Source organism: Lichenostomus cassidix, chromosome 1 (genome assembly GCF_008360975.1).
Source record: "Lichenostomus cassidix isolate B80296 chromosome 1, HeHo_3.0, whole genome shotgun sequence".
Lineage (NCBI taxonomy): Eukaryota > Metazoa > Chordata > Aves > Passeriformes > Meliphagidae > Lichenostomus > Lichenostomus cassidix.
Genome location: NC_139479.1, coordinates 61,868,805 through 61,886,092, shown reverse-complemented (window position 1 = coordinate 61,886,092; position 17,288 = coordinate 61,868,805). Strand labels below are relative to the sequence as shown.

The 17,288-nt window shown below is 36.4% G+C and overlaps 1 protein-coding gene across 5 annotated transcripts in view; it reads right to left on the bottom strand.

The window, feature by feature from the left end:
• The window catches only part of FNDC3A (fibronectin type III domain containing 3A), a 113,401-nt gene that overhangs the window by 79,738 nt on the left and 16,375 nt on the right, over positions 1-17,288 (bottom strand). For 2 of the 5 annotated variants that reach the window (XM_085059924.1, XM_085059934.1), the window contains exon 2: positions 14,681-14,809. In XM_085059924.1, coding sequence (XP_084916050.1) covers positions 14,681-14,782 — 102 coding nt within the window. In that variant the 5' untranslated portion in view covers positions 14,783-14,809. Of the gene's footprint in view, positions 1-713; positions 759-3,971; positions 4,078-14,680; positions 14,810-17,288 lie in introns of those variants that run through there. The other 3 variants (XM_085059969.1, XM_085059950.1, XM_085059942.1) reach the window with 3 other exon arrangements.

Sequence of the window (17,288 nt, the reverse complement as noted above, 5' to 3'; positions counted from 1 at the left end):
AGAATGCTCTATGTTAGTTATTTTTATTCAGTAAACTCTTCACTATCTGCAAGAGAAACTACAGGATGTTTGTGCAGACTGAACAGGAAAGGAGTTTAATGTTTTTTTCAAGTCTTCAGCTTATTTCTAACACAGAAGAAATGAATTTGATAAAAATGGCTGCAGTCATAAAAAAACCCCTGTAAGACTAAGAATACAAGCAACAAAAGGTGGAAGAGAGATCTGTGCAAGGCAGAGCTGCAGCCACATTGACTCAGCAGGCTGCTCCAAAGAAAGGAAAAATTTAAGGCCAAATGTTAACACTTATCTCCATAAAGGTCTAGAAGTAATTTTTATCAGCAAGGAGCAGAGGCTGCAGAAACCAAAATAAGATCCTTAGAGGTATTTCACTCCGCCAGTATGGTCACAGCAGTGCCTTTCAAAAGCAAAATAGCAACAATACAAAATATAGCTGATTTATATCTCATTAATCCTTGTCTTTTGGTATACAGAATACTTTCACAAGCAACCCAAGATCTTGCTCGTGCCAGACGAACACACAGTTAATGTATTTCCCCACTGGAGCACAGCGAGGGGCAGAATGGAACTTACAACAGAGCTAGCTAATCTTGTTTTGAATATGGTTTTTTTTGCACACTAATTAAGGCCAAAAAACCCATTAACTCCACTGAAATAACAATTAAAACCAACCCTTCATTCTGTAAGATATGCACTTCTACAAGCTTCTCTACCTGAACTTCCATCCTCCTAACAGAAGTAGTGGTGTACCAGGAGATTGACAGTTTTCAAAATAATTTCAGCTACCTGACAGAAAAGAAAGGCAGCATTAGACTTGTGGCACCATCATGAATGTGTATTTATATTGCACCATGAAGTAAAAAGCTTCCCTGGTACTTTCAGTGGAAAAAAAAGTGACAAACTATAAATAGCCTTGCACAATTAATACCTGGTCTCCATCAGGTGGTTAGTAAGAAAGATGGAAACATAAACCAACAGGTATTATTATAAAATACTAATATCAAAACTGGATTCATCCTGAAAAGGAGCCTAGATGAGGTGAAAGACTTGTAGAGCAGCAAAACAAAACCAGATTAGGACTAATCCCTAAGCATCAACATCTTCACTGTTTTAAGGCAACATCTTTCCATAGCAGCAACTGTAAATACAATTAGAAGTCCAAACTATTTTTGTCCCCATGGAGGGGAAAAAAAAAACTGATAAGTAAATAATGAAATAAATTGAAGGGCTCTAAAAGCTAACTTCAAAAGATCTCACAGCAAGTTTGACACATCTCTCTTTTGCTCATCATTATACATGTGTAAAAGCAGGTCTCAAAATTTAAAAGGTTGAAGAGCTAAGCTTCCTCCCTAAATAAATACACACAATACAGCCAGTCAAAAACTCCTCGTATCTCAGAATTACTTTTCCATTTTTATCAATTACATACATGCAGTGGACCTGAAAGGCAAAAGAGATTTTATTGTATAAAACCCCTACATATTCAAAATATTAATAACACTTTAAATTTATTATTTAGGTTCTAAAAGTTTAAATTTAGTCCAAAGTGGAAAGAAAAACAAAAACCAAAATCCAAAAAATCCACAACAAAACAAACCAACATCCAAACAACAAATGATTGTGTTTAGAAGCATACTAGATACTCTTTCACACAGACACAAAACAAAATGAATCCAAAATTAAGACATTTGTTAACCTTCTCCTTCACACGGCTCCATAAAGTTATGAGGATCTTCCTAACTGGGGGAATTTTTTTGCAGATCAGATTTGAATAAACTTTATGGAAGAGAGTTTAACTTACCCTTACCACATAATGAAGGTCTTAAGTATTACACATTTTAGAGCCACAGTTCAAATAATACCTGTATTTCTAAAAGCACAGGACTGACTGAAACAGTTTCTGATTCTTCTAAGCCAGCACAAACATCAAGAGATTGAAGTCAGATACAATAAAACTTCGTTTACAATTTTGGCATTCACAGCCACATTTTCAGATCTTTTCTGGTGTGTAACAAACAGTGTTGGCCAAATAAATGCTTTTATACATAAAAGCTTCTCTGTCTGTAGAAGAAGTATTAACTATTGAATATACCTCATTAAAAAAATATAACTTTCCTAGTACCTACAGAATTATTCCAACCCAGCTAAGTGTTAGCTGAAAGACGAAAACTGTAATTTTAGAGTTACTGGGATATGAGAAAGATTTTTGTATTTGCAATAAAGAAAAATAAATCAAGTTTGTTCTGTCTCCAGAATATCTTGGCTCTCAAACCCATCCTTCAGTACCAAGAACTATCAGACTCCTGAAGGAGAAAAAAAGGTTTAAGTTTTTTTAATCCTGACTGAGGCTAAAGAAACCAAAATAGATTAAACATTTGTGTCATGTGAAGTTGTGGGATAAGCCCATATAAGAACTGGCACTCTGTCCTCTGCATAGGCTAGCACTGACTACAGCCACAAAGGCAAGAAAACCAAAGGAACCAAACTGAATTTCAGTGTAAAGGGGCATTTTGAGTCCTTCTCTCTCCCCAGCCATCCACCACCTCACTCTGAAGGGGAAAGGAACCTAATGTGTTACTTTGTATCTTCCTCTAAAAGAAGTTAGTTACGCTTTGTTAATTTACATATTTTTCCAGAATGAGTGAAATCTGGGACAAATTTGCCAGCCAAATTAAAAGCCTCTGAATATATATAACTAGAATGCTAATAGATATGCCACTAAATATATTGTAACAAACAAACAACATAAGCAATCCTTTAGCAACAAAGCTGATTCCTAGCCTGGCATACACAAACTACTAAAAAATGTGGGGAAGTAAGACGTGAAGGAGAAACTGGAGGGGGCAGAGTAGCTAGAACATGGTACATTAATTTTAGTAATTGCTAATATTAAATATATAAAATGAAGAAATAAGATTATGTTACATTACAATTGTGGTCAAAGCACCCCTAAATGTAACCATATAGTAAGTGACGGTTCCTGTACAACAAGAAATATTACAAGCTGGAGCAAAACAGCATTACTAAAAAACAGAGTTTTGCTTTTCCCTCATTCTGGAGTGGTTTTGGGGGATGTGTGTGTTTTTGGGGGCTATGAGAAGTTTTGTTTCTTTTTTTCCCCATGAACAAACTTCCTAAAAAGCAGCAGGGTAAAGTGTTCCAAAATGTTTGCTTAGACCTTTAAAACCGTAATTTAAAGATAATCGAATCACAAACCATTTCCATACTAGCTGAAACAATACTATTTTTCTGATGTGTTTTACTAGGAAAGAGAAGAGAGTTTCAGGCTTGGGTTTTTTTTTTGTTTGTTTTTTCTTTTTTCTTTCTTTTTTTTTTTTGTTTTGTTCATTAGTAATCTTAAAACATCTATATTTAGCATTATATGATTACAGGTACTGAGTCAGTAGCAAAAAATTGTCAGCAAAAATCATGGAAAGACTTCACCAAAATCATATTTCTAAATACACTACTAATACACAACAATATGGGAAAAAAAAAAAAAAAGACAGCAGTGGTTTGTGTAAAAATACTGCAACTGAAATTAGCTCAGCAGTACTCATGATTAGATTTTTACCCAAAAGAACAAAGGCTGATTAATTTTTGAATATTTTTCAAATTTAGGAAAACATTGTAGCTAACACTCTTGGTCATTCTGACTTCTAAAATTTTAAAACACTGAACCTGTTAAGAGGGTGGTACAGCCAAGCTCTTTATAAGATGTACACTGTATCTTTAACAGTCTGTCTGCAACAACATTATAAAAGGGTGTATTTCTAGAAAAGGGTGCATATAATAAAACACAACTTCCAGGCAGAGCCACATTTATGCTCTGTCATTAGGGCACGTATTCAGAACAATTACATTTTTCTCCACTAATAGCTCCAATCAAGATGTTAATTAGTGACATGCTTTATCTCATAACCCATTTCAAAAGCCTTAGCACTTTGACTTACTGTTGCTCGCATCCTTTTATTTCTCTCATTCAACTGGTGCTACCACAGTGACAAAGGATGAAGGAAGATTCACCAGTCACCACTCCAGCTGCTCCAATCTGTTCCATTCACTTAATACTGAGGTAATCTTCGGTGATGTGTTGAACACTGCCCCCCCTCCTGTTAACAGGGCACCTGAACCTGAACGCCACGCAGGAGTGTCTCCCTTCACCCTCCTCTCTAGCTGTGCATCCACGAAGCATGTGGAGGCAGGATGTGAAAGGTAGGATCAATTAACAATATAGTCAGCAATACCTACCTCAAGCCTTCCTTCCTATCAAATTAGCCAACGTACAGTGAGCTTCCTGCTGTACATGAATGTATCATGTCACCATAGCAACTAAATCAACAAATAGCTGCTGCAGCATCTGCTTCTGGATCATCTAACGTCAGTCAACAGAAGGTTCGGGTTTAAGAGAACAAAGCTTCCAAATATATGCCGTTTTATAACTGCCTTTTTAATTTAGCCTCCTGATTCCAAGATAGGATATACTAACTCAGAATGAACCAACTTCTGACTTTATAATCTGTGATACAGCTTATGACTTCATTTTGCAAGTAAGCCAGAAAGAAGGGAGAAAAAAATACTTTGTAAAAGAATAAGAAGATACAGCAATCAAATAATCAACTGGATTCTAATACACTCTCTCAAATACTGTGTTACTTTATACCATGCATTTACTAAGAGACATGAAAAGAAAGAAGTATGTTTCCAAACTTTGCTTTATAATTTACATATGTCTGCCCTAAATAATACTACAGATAGAAGTATCTTTTGTTAAATATTAAAGACATTTCAGATAGCTGGCAAAGATGGTTCCCCTCTATTAGTGTCCACTTAAGACCTAAACTGAAAACATCCAATATTGTTTTCTGGCAATCTCACATCTGTGGTTTTTAATCCCAACACCAGTAGGGAACCACTGGCACACCCTCACCTGAAGGTGAAGAAAGACAGATACACAGGGCAAAACACACATCCCTCTCTTCTTGAGAGAGATTACTTCAAATACCACTTATCCATCACTGGCTTAAACCCTAACCTATAGGCAGACAAGATATAGGAAACTGCTTTGAAATTGTTTCAGTACTTGGAATGCAACAACATGAGATTACAGATTAGATGTTGTCTAAGGTATAAAAAAATTCTAACATTACTGGGACAGTAATGTCTTCAAAGGTAATAAGTAAGTGTACAAACACACAGACTTTTACATAAAAGGAGACAAAACTACAGTCTACTCACAATAAAATATAGTAACTTTCCATTCTTTTAACTTCAAGTCATATTCCTAACATTTGACCAGCACAAAATTATTTACCAAGTAAAAGCTTTCTAGGCAAAAAGTATCAGTTATTCATATCCAGTGTAATTTTATTATTAAAACCACCTACTTTTAGTTTTCGAAGGAGATGTTTTCCCACCCATCTTTTGTTACAAGGAAAATCATTACATCTAGGTTGGCTCCACAGAGTGTGGTCCAATAAACAGGGAAAACTAGACAAAGACTCAAGATACTAATGCTGCTGTGGCTCCCACACAGACTTTCTGTGATTTGTGGGTTTGTCACCTCATCTATGCCAGAGTTCCCATTTGCAGGACTAGTCCAGCAGTATTTGTAAGTTCCTACATGCTACTGATCAAAGAATACTGCAAGACTTGAGTGTTGTTATTCATTAGCAGCACAGAAATTGCCAGATGGAATCACATCTGTGGTCGAGCTAAGGTGATGTCAGTTACAAACACAGCACAAGTTGTTTTTCCATTGATAATGTATTCAAAATCTGCTGCTTATATCATAACAAGGCTAATGAGGCTATGAACTACTCTTTTCCATAATCAAGCCCACTATTGCTTAAAACACACATTAAATGGAAAAATGCAAAATATCTATGTAACAGGTATTACAGAGAGTATATGATTATTAAATGGGAACACCTAACACATCAGTAACAAATACTAAATTAAAACAGTACCTTAAATTGTTTTAAATTGCCAAAGGCTTAGGAATTTCATGGTTGTGAAGTGTTACTTCCAAGTACTTCTTTCTTAAAGTCATCTTTCATAAGATTTTTTTGTCTTCCATCTTCTTTTAAACTTACTAAAAGCTTCCTCTCTCCCCATTCACATTGGCTACTAAGCAATAAAGAGTTTTGAAAACTTTAGGTTAAACTTTGTATTGTACCATATCAATTCATAGCAGAATCGGCACACAACATTTCTGTGTTATCTATAAGGAAAAGGAATGTCTTCTGGTTTTAGTATCAATGACAGATAAAAACAGGCTTCTCAGCATTATTTACAGAAGCATTCTATAGACTTTGATCTTTGTCCAAATAACATGATGCAATACTCTTAACACTAAAGTTCTTAATCTTCTATTTTCCACTGTATTTATTTGAGCAAATTACAATTTACAGGTTTCCCATGACTACACATTTCTCTACCCTAGCATCTGCTAGTACTGAATATAAGGATCTAACTGCTCTAGATTTAGAGGTTAAAACTTTGTTCATGAAGAATAATAAAGATATGGGTAGTAAAGGCCATTAACTAATCTTGGGTTTCAGGACTAGAGTGGAAATTAATACAGAATTGTTACATAATGTTACAGTAGCAACTTACATGCTTGGGATTTTGAAAAACCAAATACAATCCAAACTTTTTCAGCTTATGCAGATAGTAGCTGCATGTTTGGAAAAAGCGAGTGAAAGAAGTTATCTTTTCAGTGACATGGTCCTAAGGCCTGTATTTTCATTGGACAGACTAAGCAATTCTGCAACACTTTTCTAAAAGACACCTGAGAGATAATAAAATCAGCAAATATTTCATCTTTAACCATTGTTAGAAGATAAAGACAGTACTACTGATTGTGCTATGACAGAATATCCATAGAAGCAACTGGAAACAGGGAGATTGGAAAGCTGACAAGACTGTTCATTGGCACTGGCATTCAAAAACTATAGATTTCAATGAGCTTTCATTGCTTTTTGTAGAAAGGCAGGTTGGAAGGATCTGAGAACTGGTGATTTTTTTCCTAGAAAGCAAATTTATTTATGAAAAGTTTTTAAAATTCTTACTATACTTGTGTTTCTCCTCCTTCCCTTCACACGGAGGATGATCAGCTGAAAAAGCTGATCACTGAGAAGGGCAGGCAAAGATGATTTTTAGCCTTGTTTTATAAAAATACAAAGTTTTCTGAGAACAACCAGTAAAAGTTAAATGTTAAAATCTGCATCAAATGTCACTAATGAATGTTCAAGACTTGTTAGTGTCCACACAGAACAGTGCCAGTCAGTGTATGTTCCACAGGTGTCTGTCTCATTCTTTATTATTAAAAAATACTTACAATTTTGATCTACTTGCTTCTGCTTTGTTTGCCTCTTCTCTTTTGCATTCTCAGTTCTCACAGCTTGCCTAAGCAAAGTTTTGTTTGTCTCATTTACAGCAAACTCAATCTGTCTCATTAGCATTGACACCGTCTGTGGTTAGCAGATAGTGCCCAGAAAATTTGCTACTTAAAATAATACCACTATTGTATCTTTAAATCAGCAAAAGTATAAACATAAGGATAACAGCAGTGTTTCAAGGAATCTGGATAATGCAACAGACAAACATTTGGGCTTCAAAGTTTGAAGCTAATCCTTGTTTACAGGGAGTTAGAAAGAAGCAGTGTTAGGGGCAGTCACTGAACTCTAGAACTTTCTGAGGCATCTACTCATGGCCAGGGCTTAGATACATCAACCTCTAAAAATAAAAACTGGAAGACTTCAATCAGATTATTCTCATTTCATGATTTGTTGTTTGAAGTCTGCAGGAATTCAGTTTCACAATGCTAAGCAAAAGTGGATGAGAAACAGCGCTCACAATGCACAGCAAATGGGTAGCAATGGCTAACTAAGGTTTCAGCTAATACTTCACAGGAGCTGGTCCCCTCAGTAGGCATCTTCCCTGATTAATCCACCTATTTGCAACAGTCCAAATGTATTATGGACTGGAAGAGAATTTTATATTCTCCAACATTGCTTCTGACAGCTCAGATTCCTGTTTACTGAATAGTTAAGGCTGATGGATGTGTTTAACTTTTTACCCTAAACAGAGCACAAAATGAAGTGCCAAAGGGAGAAGTGTTTTCTAGTTATTTGAAAGAGCATTTAATTTTAAAAAAAAAAAAAATCAAAGGTTAAGAATTTCAGTATCACTTCTAAAGTAGCCTTTTTTACCCTGATAAAGTACCCTATATACCCAGTTTTGTGTAAATCTGGGCATCACTGTATATCAAAACACTGTGACAATACAAACTTGAGCTGAAGAGAAACTAAAGGATACATCTCAATTAGATCAGATTGGAAAGACTTAGCAATGGCCAAGGGCTTGGTGGGAGAAATCTCTACAACCCCAAGCCTTTTCCATGTATTTTCTCCTCCACTTGAAAAACAAAGGGAGAAAAATTAAAGCCAAGGGCCATTTTTTTGCTATAGTGTGTAAAGTATAGTCTATCTGACTCATCTGTTTCTAGAGAATGTCATTCTGGCAGCTCTATAAAGTGCATAATTCTGTAATACATAGAGGGCTAGATGGACTTTACCCAGTTATGGCTAAATCTCAATCTCCAGGGAACAGAATATGGCAGATTATTTTAGCTGGAAGGGAACTATGATGATCCTCTTAAAATACTGACAGGTTTTGGACTTTGGCCACAACTCTAGAAAACCTGTTTGTGCATTTAACCACCCTCTCAGTAAAGAAATGCTTTCTAGGGAAAAAAGAGGTTTCAGGCAGCAGAGGATGTACCTCAGATTATTTGTTTGCCAAGTGTATAATTCTCACATATTTTAAGAGTGGAGTTTCTGCAACTAAAAATTGACGTTGCAAAGAAGTTACATTTTTGTCACAACTTACACAGAGGTTACACTATCTGTCTTCTGAGGAAACATAGGTAAACACTTTGTAGGTCTTGGACTCAGGCATTCAGGTCGTGGCTTACTCAGCACTCATGAAGTGTCCCATGGCACAGAGAAAGGGAGAGATGAGGACATGCCTGAGTCCAGGACACTGCTTAGGACTAACTATACCATTCCAAACCTTACTGATAGAGGAGCACACAGACCCAGGAACCAGACCCACTTGCAGCAGACTGCAGAGAAGAACTGAACTACCTCAATGCTTATAGCTCCAGGAAATTTGCACCCTCTCACCTCATACAAAAGAGGAAAAAAAAATTATAGATCTTTGGTCACCTTCCTACACCATGAAAGAGATCATCTTCTGGACATGCTTATTTCTCCCTATGGACTATATTAGCAACCTACAGTGACTGACATGGAATCCAGTTTTCACGTGTCATCCGATTCTCCCAAATGTCAGTTTCTGAACAGATTACTTCAACAGGGGCTGAATGACTCGAGTATCTTGGGAGGAATCTACTGTATCAGAGACCAAAATTAATCTAGCATTCATATCATGCACATGAAAACAGACATTTTAGAGAGAAAGGAAGATTACTGAAAAGTTTTATGAGACTGCTTTATTCCATGCATTTTCACACCAAATAGAAGTAGAAAAGGCTATGAACTACACAGCCTTCACTCTTGTTTCTGTGTCTATTTTCAAACAGCAAATATAAAAATAAATATATCTGAATGGTAGTATAAATTGTGCAATAAATCTGGTGCTGCTTTCTGCTGACCAAAAGCAGCATAGTATTCATACATTACTATACATCAAAGAATTCTGAATCCTCACTTTCTGCTGAGGATGATGGCTTCTTCTAGGAAATTGAAAGCAAGTTTTCAATGCATCTGCAATCAAGAATACAGTTTAAATAAATTACAAAATATTCTGATCTCTAAGGCAAAAAAAAAATTACACTTAACTAAGAAAAAACTTCACCCTTCCTAACAAAAAAATATTATTAAGTTGGACAGAGGAAGGATCTACTAAACCTGAGTCATCAAAACTCACATATTTTTAGCTTTTTTTGTGATGTTATATTTTTTTAAAATCATAGCAAACAACCAGTTAAAAACTTCCATGGAAATTTTTTTTTTGTATACAGAATGTCTCATATAAATTTGATTATGTATTTTCCAGCGATGGTTGCTACACAAAAGTACTAATCAATCCTGGGGAAAAATACAGCTTGATAATGAGCTTCCATAGCTGGCATTGAAGCATTGCACACTGCACACCTGAGAGTTCCAACGGTTCCAGCAAACACAGTTCTGCTACACTTCAATGCTATGAAGTCACTGAAGAATGGAAGAATAATTGTCAACTAAAACAAACTTCAGTGAACCTCCAAAATGAGAAGTTAGATGTATTTGCTAATTCAATAGAGCCAAAGGGGAAGTAAACACACACACACACAAAAAAAAAAAAAAAAGGAGAAGAATGAAAAAACTCAACCAAAAAGGACAGAAACAGCCATGCACATACTCTGTCCAGTGAAATCAAAATCAAAGCACAGATAAAAGAAAGGAAAACAGCACAATATGGAAAGCAATGAGAACATTTATAACACTATATGTTGTTAAACAACTTTTAATACAGATTCTTTTTCTTGTAGAGGAAGAGATCATGAAATATATTGCAGTTCTAGACTTGATTTTCAGCAGCAAGGCAAAAACAAAGCAAGCTGGAACTTGATAATGTACCATATGGTTTTCAGAAGCAGAAGTGCCAGAACAAAAACTGAGGAAACTCATTTAGCAATCTAGTCTAGACTTATGTTTTCCAACACCATCTTCACCATTATATTTTTGCTGTAATGCCACATATGTAAACAGTCTGAAAGCCAAGAAAGGGGATTACTTCATTTGTTTTATAGCCATCTATTCCTCTGCCGACTGAAGATTTCCTCCTATGATAGCAGGTTAATAATAACTTTAATATCAGATGTTTAAATATTTAAAGAAAAAAATGGTTTTAGAAACACTAATTTATAGATTTGATGCTGAATATCTACTTAAACCCACCCACTACACATACATACACACAGAGCTGGATTTTTGGAAAACCCACCAAACACTTAAACTTCTCAATAAAGTTTGGAGGATAAGTAACCAACCTCCAAAGCTAGAAGTGTTACTTATCCCTATGCTTTGTCAAGGAGTAGAGGTCAAACACTACATCCCATTCCCCCAAGAAAAGGAAATGGTTAACAGGTACTGGGCTACTTTGAGAACGCTATCTACATTTTCTGGTAATAAAGGACACATAGGGGATATAGGAATGTCTCACTTTGCAACTGCCAGCTTTAGTGGGAAGGTGCTGTGAGGGTCCAGAACTCCAGGGCTGATGCATACTTGTGTCAGCAATTCACTGATTTGTTTTAGAATCGCACTGGGTGCTGTAGAAACTTTCCAAAACAATTTAACATCAGTGTGTTAAAGTAGTTTGAACTCTTGCCTTGTCTTTTCCTCTCCTCCCACCAAATCAGGACTCACATAATCAAGCACATCCTTCCTGTTCAACCTCAGCAATAATCAGTAAAGCATCAGTGCACTAGTTACCCTTATGTGAAAAACCCTCAAGCACTTCTGCTCTTATACCATGTTCTCCCAGTTTCACTTAATTTCTCTCAACTCCTATAGATCTACTCCACACTCCACCTACAACCTTGCTCACCATCAAGACATAAGAAGTACATTATTCCCTCATGCTGAACATAGTGATACGAAGGTGTAAAAACAGTACTTCTGTGCTTAACAGAAGATAAGGAGCCAGTGGGCTTGGTCCTAGCTTTTCTTTTTGTCTGTTTTTATCCTATAAAACTAACAGTAGTCCCTTGTTCTGTGGGACAAAGAACCAGACAATCTCCCACAGCAGCACTGAGTGACATACTAACACCCACACAGTTTAAGTTCGCCATGTTTTCTGACTGAACACTCACACATTCCTCTAACTTTGTGGATTGTTTTGTTTTAAAATATGGTGGAAAGTTACAGCTTTAACCTGATCACACACTTCCGCTATCTGAAGCATATGACCTTTCATCTTAACATGTTCAAATATTTGTACTGCTATTTCACATTTACACTGCTAGCAGAACTTCAAGTATTTGAAATAGATTATCCTGGAGATATGAACTGTTCCAGAAAAGTACTGAATGGTCTGTATCCATCTGGTAACTCAGTTATGCAGTATAAACAATCTAAGCCACCATAATTACAACAGTTAATTCTGTTAAGATGCAAGAAGGGGTAAACTGATTTTAAAAAATCCTCACATGTTTTACAGCTGAACAAAAACCTGCAAGTTTAGTATACAGTTAGCAAGTCTAAAATAGAAAATACCACCAAAAAACACCATAAGCAAAATAGTTAAATGAAGAATTTTCTACTGGTTTTCAACCCCTTTGCAGTCAGGACTGACTAAAACTAATTAGTTCAGCTACAGACCAACCTATACACTACGAAGACAGAAGAAAACATCCATTTCTTTACATGGACAAAACAGCTCTGAATTTTGATTGCAGGAGCACAAATATTATCAGCTCTACAGGTTAAGTTATAGTTTATGCAATCCAACACCAATGCTGTTATACGAAAGAAACTGGAGAAGTACTTTTCATCTATCAAGGAAGCAACCCCTACAAAATCTGTGTTCTGTAGCTAAGTAAAAAGATGTACAGAAAAATTAGCAACTCCATCATGAAGGCAGAAGCCTTCTCCCTTTTCACAGTTTCAAAGCTACAATGGAAAACAAAGGAATACAATGAACTAATATTCAGGTTAAAAATATTTTTTAAAAAATGAAAAAAGCTCAACACTACAGTGTTTTGTACTTTAATACATCATACTTTCAAATGCAGTACCATTTGTACTTTCATGAGTACCATATAAAACAAACATAAATTATTTTAAGACTGTCATAAATAAATAAGCACCCACCTGACCTTTTTGTGGCCTAAGTCTTAATTGGGCAACCTTGACAGAGAACACAGTCCCTGCAATTCTGGACTTCCCATATTTTGGATATACCAAGTATTTTCTACCTAGTTCCAGCTTTTAAATCACCAGATGCAAAAAGGGTTTCCATTAAAGTTTCTTGCCACTGAACAAATGCATTTGCTGACTCTTCATGAATCTTGTATCAGATGTGAAAGAAGTACAGAGCATGAAAGTTGCAACTTTCACTCAATATTGTGGAACATGGAATAGGAGACAACATTGTGGTATAACTGCCAGTTATCATGAAATGAGGAAAGAAAATTACTTTTCTTATTGATGACCAATACCCAATGAGTCTCTTTTTTAAAATACACGATTACTACCAGTTCCACTTCACACAGTAGTCGTGATGAGCTGCCTTTTGTTTGTAAATAAAAAAGAACAGCATTTATATTGTCTTTCCCATAAGAAGATTAACACAAACCCCCAAAAATTCATTTCTTTGAAGAAATACTTTGCTTAGTCTCCAGTTTTAATTTTACTTGGCAGGAGAAAAAGACAACATTTTAAAGAAAAAGTATATCCAAAAGAACATTTAAACTCATATCTGACTCAAAATCTTGCATGATTACAGAGTAAGCTTGACAGCACAGCCTGACAGTCTTTTATGGAGAGCAGAACAAGTAATTCAGTCTCAACTACATTTGAAAGGTCATGGTGAACAGGGGAAGTTCCCAAAGACTAGAAGAAAGCAAATGTCAGTACAATTGTAAAAAAAAAGGCAAGGAGGAGGATCAAGGGAGCTAGAAGCTGGTCAACATCATCTTCAGCTCTGGGAAGATGAGTGAACAAAGCTTCCTAGAAGCCATTTCCAAATGCATTAAAGATAAAAAGGTGATTTGGGGCAGTCCATATGGATTCACAAAGCATAAATCATGCCAGACAAACCTGGATGGCAATCTACCATGAAATTACCAGCTTGGTGAATGAGGGGAGAGCATAGCTGATGTTTACCATGATTTTAGCAAGGCTTTTGACACTCTTTTGAGTAACACAAACTGATGAAGTGCAGACTGAGCATAGGCACTGAGGTAAACTGAAAACTGGACCAAGTTGCCAGTCTTGAAATGCTGTGATCAGCAGTGCAAAGTCTAGCAGGAGGCTATCCACTGGTCACCTACTGCAGTGGCTGACACTGGGGCAGACAATGCCTACAATCTTCTTTAAAGACCTGGGTGATGGGACAAAGCACGTCATGAACAAATAACATAAAGCTGAGTGGAGCGCTTGATAGTTGCACTGCATCCAGAAATATAAATTCAAGAAGTGTCCAGGCAGACACTAACATACAATAGCAAGTCCCACCATTCAAGCCACCCAGTTGTAAGCAAGTATCAATCTGGAGATCCCAATTATTAGCACATGTTGTGCCTCAGCTACTATGTTCTACTGTAGGGAAAGGTTTATTCCTCTTAATAAGAACACATGGTTACATAAATATTTCACTTCTAAACTAAGACACAATCACGGCTTGACAACTTGGCAGCTGTTTGATCCCATTCTTCCATGTAGAAGTTCTTTCACAACACAGGTTTTCTGCTTCATACTTCTTACAAATCTCATCTCTGCACCAGTTCTGCCTTCACCTCAATCTCTAACACATGTGTATGCCCAAAGCTGTGAAACTATATTCCAGATGAAGGATTACTGTCTTTTAGAATATCAACATGTCAGCGATGCAGTTGGAAGGAAAAAAACGACTGAAGTTTCCTTACCTGTTGTGCTCCATCCCCGCTAACAATAGGGGAAGTCAGAAGAGGGATTTCGCTACTTATAATTGAAGTGGTATCCAGTAACGGAGGATGTTCTGCCATCATTGATGGTACACTAATTCACAAGATCACCTGCAAAGAAAAGTTACTCAGATGGTTAAACTATATAAATATTTCTGAATAATTACTAAAACCTGCCTCACTTTAGAAATTACAACCACAAAAGAAGATTATGAAATTAGACACCTTAAGAAAGTACGTTTCCACAACAACCCAGCAATCACACAAGCCTGAAGATGCGTTTTGTCAGCTACGACAAGCCTTTACTTAAATACAGAGGGTGGTTTACACCCCCTCTAGCGGCTGAATCTCAGGAGAAGATACATCACCATCCCGGAGCTAACAAACCCGAATCTTTTAACTTTGATAACAAACCAAGGTTTCATCTGACTGGCACTGCTGACAAAATGCCTACTGAGGGAAAAAAAAAAAGAAAAGAAAAAAGCAGTTGCCTTAGAACCTACATTCACAGTGTTCTCGTTTATATGAAATTGGTAAAAAACCAAGACCTACTAATAGAGATGCTTGCTTTTTTCCTTTTTTAATAATCAACCCACTTTTCCTAAAATTACAATGAATAAATACTCACGTTAGGAACAACTAGTTACTAGGAAATGTCCAAGTGAGGCACAAATTAATAATTAATAATAATAAAAATCTTCTGCACAGTCTGACATTTCTTTGTTTTAAAACTTACTAGACCCAGAAATAAAGCTATGTCACTTTGATAAATTTTAAATCAGTGGCCCTTTAAATCAGAAGCTAAAACTTGGGGAGGAAAGGAATACCCACACAGACAGTTATAATCTTCATAACCATACTACAGAAAAAGACCTTGTTAGCCCACATTGTAAAGTTACAAGAAACCTGATAACAAGAAAAAAAAACCCACAGAGGCAAGAGACCCCTAAAAGCAGTGATACACTTCAGCTCTGAGGAATATCACATAACAATGTAACAGAAAGCAGGATTTAGAGGAGCATTCCTTTCAATTACATTAAAAAGTCACAAGTAACATGTTTTCTGATATTTTACATCTTAGTGCTATATGAAGACTGGATGGAAGAATTAAGACCAGAAAAGCTGAAGATTAACATTTTTCCATGCTAAAAATAAGTATTGCAAGTCTAATAAGCTGCTTTTGAAATTGCATTTAGTTTTGTTAAAAAAAAAAACCCCAAAACACTAAATTACAGTGGTGTACTGTACTGGTCTTAACTCAATCTCAGCTAGACCTAGTACACTTAGCTTTTGAAATAAAAGAAGAATTAGATCAACAAGAATTGAGAAATTGATATTTCTTAACAAAATAGAAAGACAGATGGAAAGAATTCACTATGGGTGAATGGCACATTCAGAATTCCCACAAGTTAATCACGTTTTACATCTGAAAACAGTGCTTTGCATCAAACACAGACATAAAGATTAGGCTGAGAAGAAGCTTGTACAGTATTTCTAAAGCAGAATTGCCTCTCTGCCTCTCTTAGCCAGTACTTACAGAAGCGTGGTAAAAAAAAAGTAAATACAATTTTGAAGTTACACTACTGACAGCCAGTAGTGTTATAGGCTTTTACAAGTTTTGCCTTGGTATCATCTGACCAATGAAACTCCCTACAAAGACTTCCAAACTTCCAGTGCACATGTACTGTCTGCTTATAAACAGAGATATTTACTAGGTACAGTATTAACTTCAAATGGAAAAGTACCTGATAAACTGAAGAAGTGATAAGGTCAGTGTAATGACACTGACTTCAGTGTCTAGCTCTAGAGATACTTGTTTAACTGTTACAGCTTACTACTCAAAGGCATCCTCTAAAACTCCATCTCACCCACTGGACTGCTTTTACTTGCTCGCCCCTCTAAGGCAGATGTTGCAGCTGTGCTGTGGGTTGAAATCTGTGGTACAGTGCTCAGTACAAGAGGATCCATGCATTAACAAAGTGCTGTAGGCCTCTTGTACAGCTATACATATACAAGACAGCTTAACCATTCCCATACTGAAGGTTGTCCTACTTTAAAACTCAGAACTTCGTAAAAAAGCATTCTAACACTATTTTAGGTTATTCATTTCCCTTCAGGATATAACCTGCAAAGATTTAAGTTGGGGAGAAAGAAGAATCTCTCTAGTTAAAACACTGAAACCTATCTGTGATTACTTAAGAATTCATCAGCACCCATGCCAAGTAATTTATACCTGCTTAGCCTGATTAATTAGTCTCTCAAACAATGACGACAGAGGTTTTTATTCCTACCTTACTTTAAAAGCTGTCCTCATCATCAAACAAATCTGCCAGGCTACAGTCAGTCCCCACCACTTCTGAAGGCGGGCAGAGGGCTGATGAAAGTTACTCGGATCATCTTTCAAGCCAGCAAGTTTGATGGTAAGCTTCCCAGGATATTATCCAACGACTGTTTTAAGTGGTATCAATGCACAGCCTGGAAGCAGAGGTTTACAATCAAGGCATCCCTCCTCTCACAACAGCTACAACAAGGCTTGATGTTGTCCCATTTCTTGGTCTTACAGCTCCAAATATTTTGTGCTATTTAAAGG